The 14,413-nt window shown below is 40.6% G+C and overlaps 1 protein-coding gene across 5 annotated transcripts in view; it reads left to right on the top strand.

Annotated features, from left to right (window-relative positions):
- The window catches only part of LHFPL3 (LHFPL tetraspan subfamily member 3), a 499,890-nt gene that overhangs the window by 317,573 nt on the left and 167,904 nt on the right, over positions 1-14,413 (top strand). For all 5 annotated transcript variants that reach the window (XM_070505559.1, XM_044769668.2, XM_070505577.1 and 2 more), the window contains exon 2: positions 12,456-12,692. In XM_070505559.1, coding sequence (XP_070361660.1) covers positions 12,456-12,692 — 237 coding nt within the window. The remainder of the gene's footprint in view (positions 1-12,455; positions 12,693-14,413) is intronic.

Raw genomic sequence — 14,413 nt, 5'->3', positions numbered from 1 at the left:
GCTTTGACCTTAAACCTTGAGTGTGTTTAATTAAGTCGCAGACCAGTCTTTTGTCAGATTATCTACATCAGTCTCACGAGTTATTAGATGAATCTACTTTTTTGGTATGCTAATTTTACCATCTGAGGAAAGCACTGAGATTTTCTGAAATAGTAAAAATTAAACTCAGTAATTATGTAATGGTTAAGAGATAGAACAGCAGTCAGACTACCCAAGGTGTCAATCCTGGCACCTCGCTTTCTACCTGTGACATTTTCCAAGTTACTTCAGCTTTCTATTCTTGCTTCATCTTCTATAAAATGGGGCAATGATAGTCCCTAATTTACAGGGTTGTAATGAGGTTTAGCTGAGTTGATTCATATAGGAGAGTAGCTGGCACAAGCACTCGATAATGTTAGCTATTATTTTTACATCATCGAAATATTTTAGGAAAATGAAGGCACTCCTAGTTTTTGCTCCAATTTCCCTGACAAATTGTTTATTTTCTTCAACATTTGTTCAAACTACTAATCTTTCTGGGGATTCTGGATTCTCAGGTACCTAAATGATGACTCTGGCTTTATGTAAGAATAACACTACCATTAGTGTCCAGGGATCAGAACTGATAACATAGGAATAATAGGTAAGAATTGAGGTATTGAGTGCATCCTACACGCTAGACCCATAACTGACTCCGTGCAACTGCGTCTGGACCTCCCAATATGCTGCCTGTCCTCATGAAGATAGATTTAGAGATGTGAAGGTTGAGCCCACAGGTTGAGTGCTTGAGTACCTAGAGGTAAGCGGACAGGACCCATATGCCTGTTGTTCAAAATTCTAAATGCATCAAATGGCAGAAGTTTCAGGAAGCTTTTATTTAGCACTGTCACTCTGCAGACATCAGCGGTATTCATGTTGATCGCCCACATTTTAAGAGAACAGAGAACAGAGAGTCTTTGGTGACAGCCTCCACAGGACTGGAGCTGTTGAAATGGCCTTGTTTGCTGGAATTTAGATGAGTTTAACCAAATAGCATGCCGTAACCCTAATACAGAGCTAATGCTGAAAGGCAGAAAGTTGGAACTAGCAAGACTGGGCTTTCACAGAGTCACTAATGGGAATAGCAAGTAGCCCAAAGGATTCCAAAGTTAGGCTTGATTCAAACTGGAGACAATATCCAATGCAGAGAGGTGGCCAAGAAGTGGACTGAGTCCTGCCACAAGAGAGCCCCAAGTCATGGCATTTCTGGTCAGCACTTGCTTTGGTCAAGGTGACCCATCCTCTTGGAACATGATTCAGGCTTGCCTTTAAGAGTTTAAGAAAAAGAATTTACACAGCCAGAGACAAGCAAAATATCAGGACTGCAGACAAGCAGGCTCAAAATAAAGTCAAATATTGGCCCCCATAAAGCTAATCAGGAAAACAAGACAGAACCATGTCAGAAGCTGAGAAAACACAGCAGAGGTCAAACTTGGGAGGCACAGGGGCTCAGGGTTTATCCCACACAATACTTCTACAACTGACTTTACACCTCTTGGTCTGGACCACAATAAGTACAAATCAGAAGACAGAAACAGAATTATAACAACACATTACTGTGTGTAACATTATGTGCTGGCAGAATAATGGCCTCCCCAAAGATGTCCACATCCTAACCCCTGGAACCCATCAATATGTTAAGTTACAGGGCAAAGAAGAATTAAATTCGCAGATGCAATTAAGTTTGCTAATCTGGTGAATTTGCTATGGGGAGATTACCCTGGATTATCCGGGTGGGCCCAATCTAATCACATGAATCTTTAAAAGTGGGGGAAAAAGAGGCAAAAGAGAGGGTCAGAGAGATGATTGGTGAAAAGGACTCAACTGGACATTGCTGGCTTTGAAGATGGAAAGGGACCATGAGCCAAGGAATGTGGGCAGCCTTTCGAAGCTGGAAAAGGCAAGGAAATGAATTGTGCCCTAGAGCCTCCAGGCAGGAAGGTGGCTCTGCCAACACTTGCCTTTAACCCAGTGAGACTCAAATCAGAATTCTGATCTCCAGAACTATGAGATAATAAATTTGTGTTGTTTTAAGCCACTAAATTGGTGGTGATTTATTATCGTAGCAATACAAAACTAATACACATTACAAATAAGGAAATGTTTAATCTAGGCTGTGTTTGACTCTAGAATCATCAAAACCATAATTTGTCCCAAATGATATTTCTTTTATATTTAAAAATTGACTTTGAAGAATACAAACAATACCTTGAAGGGGGGGAGCAGGCAGTGTTGTGGGTGGAGAATCTTTTTATGCCCCAGAGCTGGGCTCATGTAAACAGGGACCAGGACCCAAGCACAGATTATGGCTGCTCTAGACTGCTCTCGATTTCCATTCCGAAATTTGAATCTCTGCTCATGGTGATAAATTGGTCTCTAACAAGAATTAATATCCCCTACTCTGCGCAAGGAGGTGACTGGTGTTCTAGATTCAGACAGTGGTCAAGAAATGAAAGAAAAACAAACAAATTCTTCAGTGAAACATATTAGAATACACCATCCTAACATTTAGTAAATATTTCTAACTAGCAGAGTTCATCAGTAGTTCAGATGACCGTCATCCCAGAATTTAAAATGATTTAGATGTCACAGTGCTATAATTCCATCAGCATACCCCCACCTCAGCTGTAAGAGGGGCAAATGAAACACAATAGATGTTTTTTTTTAATGCCAAGAAGGAACCTGGGGCCTATGGTTAAAGGGCCCTGAGGGGAGAAGAAATCTCCAAGGACAGAGAGCAAAAGCCTCAGCTTTCTGTTCAGTTTCCAGAACTTTCCCCTCAGCCTTGCCTGGGGCCACTCTAGCACCCTGTTCAAAGCAGAACCACCTTCTGGGCATTTCATTGGCAGGTTAAAACTGGATGAAATTTCATTTTAGTCAAAGGAAGGCATTGTTCCGACTCAGGCATTGTTCTTCAAATGTCATAGTGTTCAAGGTTTTATCTATAAAGTTTAGGCTACCGCTTTCAGAACTTAAAGTTGAAAGATGTACGGAAATCTTTTGACAGAACATTTAACACAATGACTTCTTTCACCCTCTCCTGACCTGGTTTTTGTCCTACAGCTTTTTTTGATGCCTATTGCCGATTCCAATTCAGTCTCTATGGGGATAGTTTCTTGTTCTAAAGCAGCAGCATTCTCAATAAATATATAAATTACCGGAAGATCTTACTGTAGTTTGATCAAAGCATAACACGTCTCGAATTATTTATTTTCCGAAGTCTCAATAAGCTGTTTCGAAGGACCAGCAAAGAGAATGAAAGCCTGAAAAAAAAAAAACATTTTAAGGAAAATCTGATGGGGAAAGGGAGCAAGAATAAACAAAAGAAACCTCAAACAATTTGCCACAGTCGTCTCTTCAGCAGTTTTTTGTTTTGGATGTAATAAATCAGTCCCTGAGAGTCCACGTAAACTTCATCTTACGTATCCAAGGGGCAAGGGAACTGGAGGGAGGAAGTGACACTAAAGAGGAGCAGAATAGACAGAAAGAACAGTCAGCCTGAAGAGATTTGGTCGTCCGGTGCTCCATGGTGCCATTCTGCCCTTTCCAGTTTGGTGAAAAAATAATTCAGTGCCTCGTCTATATCATGTCTGTCCTGAATGATATTACAAGCCGTCTCTGCGAAGAGATTGACAGCACTCCATAGCTGATGCAACTGTTCTTACAGGGAGCAAGGACCAGGACTGGGCAGAGGGATAGAGAGATAAAGATGACAGACAGGTAGGTAGGTAGGTAGATGGAGGGATGGATGGATGGATGGATGGATGGATGGATGCATGGATGCATGGATGGATGGATGCATGGATGGATGGATGCATGGATGGATAATCAGCTAAACTGTGAAAAAGCGTAACCTAGGAGTCTGTTAAAAATGTGTAAATGTGTGCATCTGGTGCCCCTTGAAAATAAGACCTTTCCTCATGAAGGATGGTTGGAGAAGCACTCATCCTTCTCGCACTTGGTTCCACTCCAACATTTTTAGCATACAATATTTTTTCCACGTTTTCTTTGACGAATTAATTTTTTACCACCTTGAGTTTCTAAAGCATTAAAATGTTACTTTGAGGGAATAAAATAAAAAGTAAGCAAGCTGTGTGAAAGAAAAGCTTTTGCTGCCATCAAGCTGGATTGGTGCCAAATTCTGTTTCCGGAAGGTGTCTAGAAATGGGCAGTCTGTTTCCAGGCGGCCCAGCAGGTTTGGGAGCGCTCAACCTCCCTGAGAAGGAATTCAGTTGTTCCTGAGGTTACCCCTTGTACTGAGGAGTGAAATGCTGGTAGCCAGACTGCCATGATTCCTGACTTTGTCTGATCCCAGCCAATAGCAACTTCCCTGAGTCCCACGGCGGGTCAGGGTGCAGAGCGAGGGTGCCGCCCTCTCTCCGCCTGCTGTGCGAGACAGCGAGTCAGCTCGAGAATTAGTTCTACAAGCACAATTATTTCCCGTAAAAGGTATATGTATGGAGCAACAAGTGAATACAGATTTACTCCTAAATATGAATAATATAAGGTAAATGGGAGGTAAACCATTCAACAATCTAGACCTGAGCTCCCTGTTTTACAAATAAAAGAGCCGTGGCACAAAAACCCACATGGAAAACTGCTGGCAGGATAGTCATTGCTCCAGTTGCCTTGCTGGCACGTTATCCTGGCTAAAGCAGAATTTTCTGGGCGAATGGTGATGGGTGTTCTAAACAGGGTCCTGTTCATATGGCCATGGAGAAAGATGATCCCTTCTTCTCTTCAGACTCTGTGTCTGAAATATGATACAGATTTTAGCACGTGACAATGTGGCCTGAGTCAAGGGCTCACCTGCAAAAAAAAACAGTTTCAGACATGTGTGTGACCTGCCAGCCCATTCAGTTATATTTTTATTGAAATGTTCATTAAAACAATGTGTCTATAGAAAGTCAAAGAAGTTACTTAAAAGGAGTAAAACTTCAGAAAAACTTAAATATAACCTAATTGATTTACGTCTTTATTTTTAATCAAAGCAGAAATTATTCTACATACAAGTAACCATGTATAAATTAATAAGATATATATATATATTCACAGGAATATATACCTTTTAAGAACCTATAAAAATGTTTGCCTAACACATAGCCAACTTAAAATATCAAGCCCAAAAGTAAAGATGGATTTTCTTGTGAAATGTGTATAAAACCAAATATACATATATTTATGCAATAAAACTCCATTAATTCCCATTTCAGGGATTTAGAATTTGTAATTACTCTAATGTTCTTGGCACTACAGAGAAGAGGAAATTGTGATGAGGTGAAATACTAGTGTAAATGAAAGAAATATTTATACATGTAAAAGCAAACAGCTTCTCAGCATCATTTTGGTAGAAGTTCTTGTGCTCAAAGAATAAATGTCTAATTATAAACAACATGTTAAGCACTGCCAAGATTCTGTCAGTGTTCTTGGTGCTAAAACCAATATTCTAAAGGGATTTCACTTGCATCGTTATCGTTGCGAAGTGAAGGATAATAGTCTAGATGGTGGTAAAAGCATACATTCCACAGCTAGACTGCCTGAATTCAAATCCTAGTTCAACCATTTGAGGGCTTTGCATGACCCTGAGCAAGTGTTTGAAATGTCTGTGCCCCGGCTTCCTAGTCTGTAAAAAAGAAAATACAGTTGGCGGAGAAGCAGTGAATGACAAACCCTCCGTTCCCCCTCTCAACGGACTGAATGTTATGTCCCCCCAAATTCATGTGTCGAAACCCTCATCCCAGTGTGATGGTATTAGGAGGCGGGGCCTTTGGAAGATAATTAGGTGATGAGCGTGGACCAGCTCTCCTTCAACCATGTGAGGAGACAGCGAGAAGTCAGTCATTGCCACCCAGAAGACTGTGCTCCCCAGAACCAGACCATGCTGGTCCTCTGATCTCAGACTTCCAGTCTCCAGAACTGTGAGATGCTCTCAAGCTCTGAACCAACTGAGAGATGAAGAAGAGCCAGCAGGTGGAGACCAAAATATCCCCTTTATTGTGAGACAGTTCAAGTTGAAGAATGTCGCTCTCTGGGTCTCTTAGCCAAAAGGACTTCCTCTGCACCCCCAGAATTAGGCATATGTATCGTCCTGCTCCTAGGCAGCACTGGAAAATCAAGCTGCCCTCTGTATAGTCCACAGCCCAGGGGAGGGGAGCATAGGCTTCATGTGGGCACACGGCTCCTAAGGGCACACGCACCCAGGCTGGCGTGACCATCCTCGCCTCCAGATACTCCTCAGGGAACCCCCTCCGCCTCCCAGCAAGGAAAAAGGAGTGGGATAAGGCACCAAGGGTATTTCAGGAAAAATCCCTCTTTGTGAAACTAGAGGGGCTGGGAAGAAGTGCTCTCCTGCTTCTCTCAGCTTTGTTTAAGAATTAAATGAGATGACGCGAGCACACCTGCCCCGCTCATGGCGCGTGCTCAATACATATTAACTATTACTATGATGTGTGTTGTTGACTATGTCGTTATCAAGATTTCAAGGAATTTGATTGGACCCAAGATATAGATCAAAAGCCATCTGGTAGCATTCTAGAGACCAGAGCTGCATTTTTAAGTTCTAAACTCTGATTTGTATTCTATCTGGCTATTAACCCTCAAAAGTTGGACAAATTAGCAAGTTATGTTGTACAGTTAAATGTTCTTCAGGTGTGGTCAGGGTTTCACAGCTGATTCAGCACAAGTTACAGATGGGTATCGGGCTGAGTGGACCGAATGAGAAAGCTTTTCTCATCATCACAAACAACTTTCTAACTCTTCTCCTTTGAGAGCCCAGGGTTTGTTTACACTTTATTTTCCCCTCCGTTTCTAAGAAATGTTGTATCTTTTGTGTTATGACCCCAAGTTAAATGCCCATAAATTATACTGGGTTTAAAACCAAAATTTATCAGGAGACAATTTGTTTTCTCTACCAGACTCTAAACCACAGTATTTCATGTCTTGGATTGTCTAGCAACTCAGTTTTCTGAGGTATAAATATAATACCTTTTCCAGACACAGAGGTACCATAGCCTGAGTTTGTCAGCCACGTGCAAATGAACAATCTGTAGGAATGCTTCGTGTCGCTCCTATACCAGGTGTTTAGAGCAACAATCCTCGTGCGAATGCCTCCCCTCCAGAACCTGGCGGCTCTCCTGGCATCAGTTTCTTCAATTACTGTATGCCTCAATAATTGATAGAGTTAAGTGAATGCAGGTCCTTTTTTTTCACCAAATTCCCCTTGAGTGCTTCAGCAACGTGAGGCAGTTTATCATGCTTTTTGTGCAACAGCACACAGACTCTTTAAAGAATGAATTTAGACTTTCTCTTCCCATCCAAAAAATAAGCACTTCTCAGGTTTGCAACGATAAAAGGCTTGGTTAGAATCGTCAGACCATCAATACCAGCAGGCGCCGAGCGGCCCAAATCATAGGCCCTCTATTGCTTTTTTTCATCTGGCTTCATTTTCCTTTGGAGAAAGACCCAATTAAAAACATTTGTGGGTTTTTCCAAGGATATTTCCTTCACAGAAGTTACATTCAGCTCTTTGGCAAGAAAAATGCTGGAGCAATTAGTGGCTCTAAGGAACCACTAGCTAGCGTGTGTACTATTTCAGAAGAACCCATTGTGGGCAGCAGTAGCTTCTACACAGAGGTTCCTTTTAGAATGTGGATGCTTCCTAACCATTTGGAGTACACCTAAAATTGAAATCAACAGTCATGCCCTCCCGAGGACGCCTTTATTGTATATTCTAGATGAGAAGATGTCATGACGGTGTACAGTAAAGGCGTGGGTTTCTTTTCATCCTTCTCTGCTCACCTCCAGCTTGTGAGCTCTCATTTCTCTTTAACATTCAAGAATGTTGTCTGATACACTTCCAGAAAACCTGCTGGCCAAATGAAGGAATATATAGTTGCGAGTAAGTCAGTCATTTCCTAGGTGACAGTCTAATAAGAAACCCATTTTGGGATAATAGCCTGATTGAAACTAATTCTCCACTCTCCCTCATGGTCAGGAGATAGCATGTCGAAATTAATCAAATGTTCTGGGGCCTCGCACATGTTAATATTGAGTGTAGGGATGGTGCCGCGTCTTACAGGATGATCAATTTGCAAAGAATTAGAAATAATTATAAAGCCAAGAGGAATATTATGTAATCTTTCGTTGATTGAGCCTAGGATCTTGCAGGTACTTCTTAGTCAGGATTAGGAGCAGCTGTTAATTTCCAGCGGCTATACAAATCGTTCAGGTTAACAAGGTTCTGATTAATAGAATGCCAGAAAGCAGAGTTTATTGTAGCACTCAGGCATTAGTGCCAAACATAATAATCATACCTTTCCCAAGAAACCAACAGAGCCTAAACTATTTTAATGGCTTAAATTAATCTTAAATACACTGTATCTTTTGGGGGACCTTCGCCTTTCAAAAATAAAACAAAACAACTAAGAAGGCGAAGGTTGGATATGGGGAGTAGAAAATGTATATTTTGATAATACATTGTCAAAAAATAAAATTTTTGTTACGCAGTGGTCATCCAGAAGCACAGTTTTGAGAAAGGTAGGATTTATTTACTTAAAAATTGAATTTTAATCACAGATTTCACTTACAAGGTTTTGAAAGCTTTTAAGTGCAATTGAGTTTCATTTTTTATTATCCTACTATACAACCATTCAGATTTTCAAAACAGATACATCAGAAGTAGACCAGATCTTTCACTTTAAGAAAAGGCCAACACGAAGGGTGGTACTTATTCCAGTGCCTTGTAGACTGAAGGTCACTTGGAGTACACTTGTTTGGGGGGGACCTAAACATTTTCCCCAGGAGGCCAAAACCTGCCCTTGTTGGCCCAGGTTTTATCTTAGAATTTCTCTGAATAGCCGATTTCCTTAGACTATTGAAAATAAGAATTGCCTTTCAAAAATTCTATTTTTGTAACTTTGAGCCAAATACCCATTGCATAAAATGAAGCACAATTATATATTATATCATCGATCTTCCGAGATCTTCACTTAAAATTTGATTAAGGAAATTATGTACTTTGATGATAGGAAACAATGAGTTGCCATTCATATTCTCCTGAGGTTTTAGTGTGAGTGTTAATTCTGCCTCTGCTCTTTTTATCCCAACCTGTAATTCAGAATTTCCCGAAATGGGAATGTTTGTTAGTCATTCTACCCTCAATGCAGAAAGACCTTGAGAAAAGATGTCTTTGTTGATGTTACCATTCCACAAACATTCTGTTCCAGCAAAGCTGTCCTATAATGTCCAATAACCTGCCCAAACTTGTGTCACTTGGTGATTTCTATTAAGTTTAGCTAAAACTATAAATTATCATTCTCCGAGTGATTCCCATTCATAAAGGAAAAATATTTAATTTTCCTTTTTCTTTATAAGAAACTAATTTTCTCATAGATAAAAATAGTTTAATGTGTGAAAAGCGTTTAGAATATTTTTAAAATATTCCAAGTAATATAGCATCCTTAGAGGTGATTTTTCTGAACTGTGGATTGGATTCAAAGATCTGTGTCTTCCCAAATAAAGTTTTGCTCATGGAAACCACATGTTTCTAAAAGACACAGATCATCATCGCTAGAAATGCTTTTGAGAGCATATTGGTACCGAGGACTTGGATGGGAATTTGAAATATTTTCAAATCATCAGCTTCACTTTTTTCTATTTAATCTCCCAAGTACTTGTAATGTGTTGTCTCGTCGTAACAAAATTGTCTTTCTTAAATGTCGCCTATTAAAAGTGAATCCAACTTTAACTAGATTCGTGATCTTGAGTAGTTGTAGTATTGACTTCTATAAACTATATTTTAGAGTCTGCTGTCTAGGTGTTTCAATTCATTTATTCATTCATTCACTTTCCCATTCAAAAGTATTTTAGTGCCAGATATCTACAAGGCACTGTTTTAGGTGCTATGAATATGATGACTGACCAAAGATCCTTTCCTCAGAAAGTTTATAGTCTGTTAATTGAGGTAATACCTGTAAATAAATATAATGAATCTAAAAAGCCACAAGGACTCTAAGATAGGTATAGTCAACAGCTGTAGGAGTTCAGAGAAGGGCAATATTGTAGGGCAAGAATTTGAGATGGCTTGCTTTGTGGAGGAGGTCGCGCTTGACTTGAATGGTGAAAGATATTTAAGAGCGGAACACTTAGGGACAATAGTGTCAAATATTCCAGACAGAAGAGAAAAGAGGGGGACCCAAACACTTGGTGTGTGGACAGGGATTCATGTGTAGTTCAACCCAAGTGAAGTGGAGAGTGTAAGGGGGACGGAGGCTGGGAAAATAAGTGGAGACTGGATCATGGAGCCTTGAGTACCTGACTGAGAGGTCTGAGTGCTCTTCCGTACCAGTGCGGAGCCAGCAAAAGGTTTTGAGTGTGATGGTCCGAGCAGTAGTAGGTGATATAGGATAACATGGGGGCGAACTGAAGGCAGGGAGAAGTGAGCATTCCTTTGAGGCATGGCAAAGGCTTAAAGTAGGGAAGTGTCAGTGATGCCTACCTGTTCAGAGATACAGGTGAGAAAAGCATAGCAACATTTGGGACGTGGGGCAAAGAGAGGAATCAAGCATGATGCAAAGTTTTGAAGTATCATTCTGTAAAATGGCAAGATACCCTAAATCCGAGTTCTCCCCGGCACTCTTCCTACTTGTCAGCCCTCTTGTCTCTGTTTCCTCCAGACCCGCCTTGTAGAGCCACGTTCCTGTTTAACAATAGGACAGTAGGGGTCCACTCTGGCTTGTTCAGTAAGGAGCAGTGAGGCAAGAGTTACACAGCAACCCTTCTTGCCAGTGTCAGGCGTTGTTTGGCCCTGAGAGTCACAGAACTCACTTGGTTGTGCCATTGGAGTCTTCTTCAGTTACGTGCCCAATAACCTTCCTTGGTGCATAGCCCCTGCCTCCTTTGCGACCTCAAAGTGATCGCTTTCTCCAACCCAGGCACTGATCTCCTTGTAGCTCCTCAAACACACCAAGTATCTTTCCAACCCTAGGGCCTTTGCATGTGCTGTTGCCTGGAACACCTTTCCCATCAATTTCGCATGTCCAATGCCTTGTCTATTTTTAGCTTTAGCTTCAGCTGTCATCCTCCCAAGTGGCCTTACCTAACCACTTCCTCTAAGAAAGGTCCCACCCTTTATTCTCTATCTCAGCCTTTTGTTTCTCTCCTACCTAGTACCTATCACAACTAACAACTATTTTATTTGTATGCTCACTTATTCTTTTTGCCTCTTTTCCTGATAAAACGTAAGCTCCATGATAACATAAACCATGTCTCTTTTCTTGCTGTATCCCCAGCACTGAGAGCTGTGCCTGGCACTCCATAGGAGATACTCAATAAATAGTTTTTGAATTAATGAGTGAATGAATTAATGAATGAACACACCTGTTCAGAAAGCTCTATATGACCTAAAACTACCATCATTTGCCCCTAAATAATTCAATTAAATAGAGAAAGGGGCAACAACAGCTACTTATCTTCTTTAATCTTCAAAGTAACATATTCTTACTAAAAGTATTCATAGGATTCACACAGTGATATTTGGGAAATAGAAGAGATGTATTCTCCTTAAATTCCTGAATTTCCATTCAAGCTCTGTGGTACCACACTGTGTGGCACTGTTTTTCAGCCTTTTTAGAAATGAAATAGAACAGAGAACAGCACAGAAAATGTCAGAGTGCAATGCATGTGGTAAGTAGTTCTAAGAAACTTTTCGGTGTGCGTGTGTGTGTGTAGGGGTCGCAATATGAAATTATTTTTTACCATGACTCAAGTCAATATACATTCTGGCATTTTCCCTGTCACCCTAGTCCCTTATCTGGCTGCTGTCATAGCTCTTCAAAGCCACCACTGGATAGTCATTCTGCAGTGTTCTGATTCCTTATTTGCAATGGAAGCCTTCCCACAACTGCGCACCGAAATTCGATTTATTTTTAGTATTTTCTTAGAGATCAACACTCCTTCACTTCTCTCAGAGTGCTCAGGCTTGTGGTACAAAGAGCATTCCCAGAGTTCCTTTCACTGGGGTGCCGGGCTGCTGTTAAGTTAGCCAGGAAATAAAAAAAACAGGGTAGAAGAGTGGTGGGATTTGCTGTTTTTTAAAGATTTTATTTTTTTTTTCCTTTTTCTCCCCAAAGCCCCCCGCCGTTACATAGTTGTATATTCTTCGTTGTGGGTCCACCTAGTTGTGGCATGTGGGACGCTGCCTCAGCGTGGTTTGATGAGCAGTGCCATGTCCGCGCCCAGGATTCGAACCAACGAAACACTGGGCCGCCTGCAGCGGAGCGCGCGAACTTAACCACTCAGCCACGGGGCCAGCCCCAGATTTGCTGTTTTTTAAATCAAGAGTTCAAAACAGTGATTTGATGCACTGTAGCCATTTTTGCTAAAATAAAACTTACGTTCACTCCATTTTTTTTGTCTTTTTTCTTTTCTCTCTCTCTCAGCTGCCTGCCTTGTGCTTGGCTGTATGATTTTCCCTGATGGCTGGGATTCAGACGAAGTTAAACGGATGTGTGGAGAAAAGACAGACAAGTACACGCTCGGGGCTTGTTCAGTCCGCTGGGCGTACATCCTGGCTATTATTGGGATTTTGGATGCTCTGATCCTCTCGTTTCTGGCATTTGTGCTTGGTAACCGACAAGACAGCTTGATGGCAGAGGAACTGAAGGCAGAAAACAAAGGTAAGATTGCTTCAGGGGATCCTTACCTGGATGCTCCAAGCACAGAAAATGATGCTCTCTCTTCTTTCCCATCGAGGACCAGTGCTTCCCCTGTGGATCTAATTTGCTGCATCTTTTAATGCTGTCTAGTTCATTGACTTCCCCTAGACTCGACTCAAAGAGTTTACACAGTTAAAATATAGTGTTTTCACACTTACCTTTCTGAGGCTGAGTCTATTATTATTTAAATACATTTCTTCCGGTTTCTTTTGCCCTCCCCCGTAGGTTAATGGCGATGATACTTTTTTTTTTTTTTTTTTTGTCTACCTCATTAAATGGAGAGTGTATCTTCTCCATGTACTATTCAGCTATTTTCCAGGTTGAAACAAATGCCTGGGTAATCTCATAAAATCATCTACAAAAGTCTTTATTAAACCGTTCACAATATTTGAATCCAGACTCATCCTCTCAGAGAAAAGTAGCAATATTGGCCCTAAATAGTTACAGTTAGAGATTGCAACAGTTACCTAATTAGCTGAACTTTAAATGTGTTATCTGGGTAATCAAAAGTCCTCAGATTTCTTTTCAGAAAGAAACGCCTTCTGAAACAGAGAAGCTAGGATAGAAAATAGGACATTGGCCAGTGAATGATACATAAATATTGTAGTGTGCCGACCGCAAGTAGCAAGTCGTTATTCAAGATGAATATTTTGATTTTCTTTCCAGATTTCTAAACCAATTTCTTGGGATGGAATCTTACTGTCTCTCTTTTGTTATAGACTTAGATTCACTTAATGGCTTTATCCTTATGTTATCTTTCATACTTTGGACTTCATACCAATACCTTCAACTGAGTGGCTGCTTCTTCTGGCTTTTATTCCTAATTGGGAACTAGATGCATCCTTGAATTATGAAATTTAGCTTGTTATTTCAAGTAGTTGCTAACTTCCAAAACTCTTCACTGCTTCAACAGGCCTCAAAATAAGTATGTATTATATCTACGTGAATGTCACGTGTAATGATAGTGTAGCAAGCTTGGTTTAGACCATCACTGTTCATGCTTATAAACCAGGAGCCATAAAGAGAGAAGATCGAGATGTCCAGGAGAGCAGCAGTGGTCCACGAACCTTTTATCTCCCCGAATTATAGCTAGAACACATATTGGTTTACTTGGTTCTGTCAAAAATATTCTAAACACAAAATTAGTGCTTTCACAGGGGAGTAGTGCAGACACGTCCTAAAAACACAATTACTTCCCTCTCACAATTGTCCTTTCTAGGTAAAAAGGATGATATGTATATAATAATTACACTTTATCAAGCATGTTATGGATTTAAAGTGCTTTCACATGCACTCATTAATTTGGAGCCCTTGTCTGTTGTCCTTGTGACCTGTAGGATGTACACAGGTCTCTGGCCAGTTAACTTCACTTCGAAATTAATAATGATGCTTAATGTTAGGATAAGTGACCTTTCTCTAAAGAAAGAAAGAAAACATCATTTTGTTCTACAGATGATTGATTTCCACCACTACCCGCTGATGGGCCAGAATGCTCTCTATTCACTGTACAATTCAAAGTCATAGTGAGAGCCTTGAACTTTCCAGACATCCTTTGACCACAAATAAGGAGACGAAAATTCAGAAAAAGAGAAAATGGCAAAACCAGGAAGATTTTTACATGGCAATTGAGAATTCTAACTCCTATCCACATATATGAATGATAACAGTTCTGGATTCATGCT

This window comes from Equus asinus, chromosome 1 (assembly GCF_041296235.1).
Source record: "Equus asinus isolate D_3611 breed Donkey chromosome 1, EquAss-T2T_v2, whole genome shotgun sequence".
NCBI classification, from domain to species: Eukaryota; Metazoa; Chordata; class Mammalia; order Perissodactyla; family Equidae; genus Equus; species Equus asinus.
The sequence above is the reverse complement of the archived record's forward strand: the minus strand, read 5'-3'. Positions and strand labels throughout refer to the sequence as shown.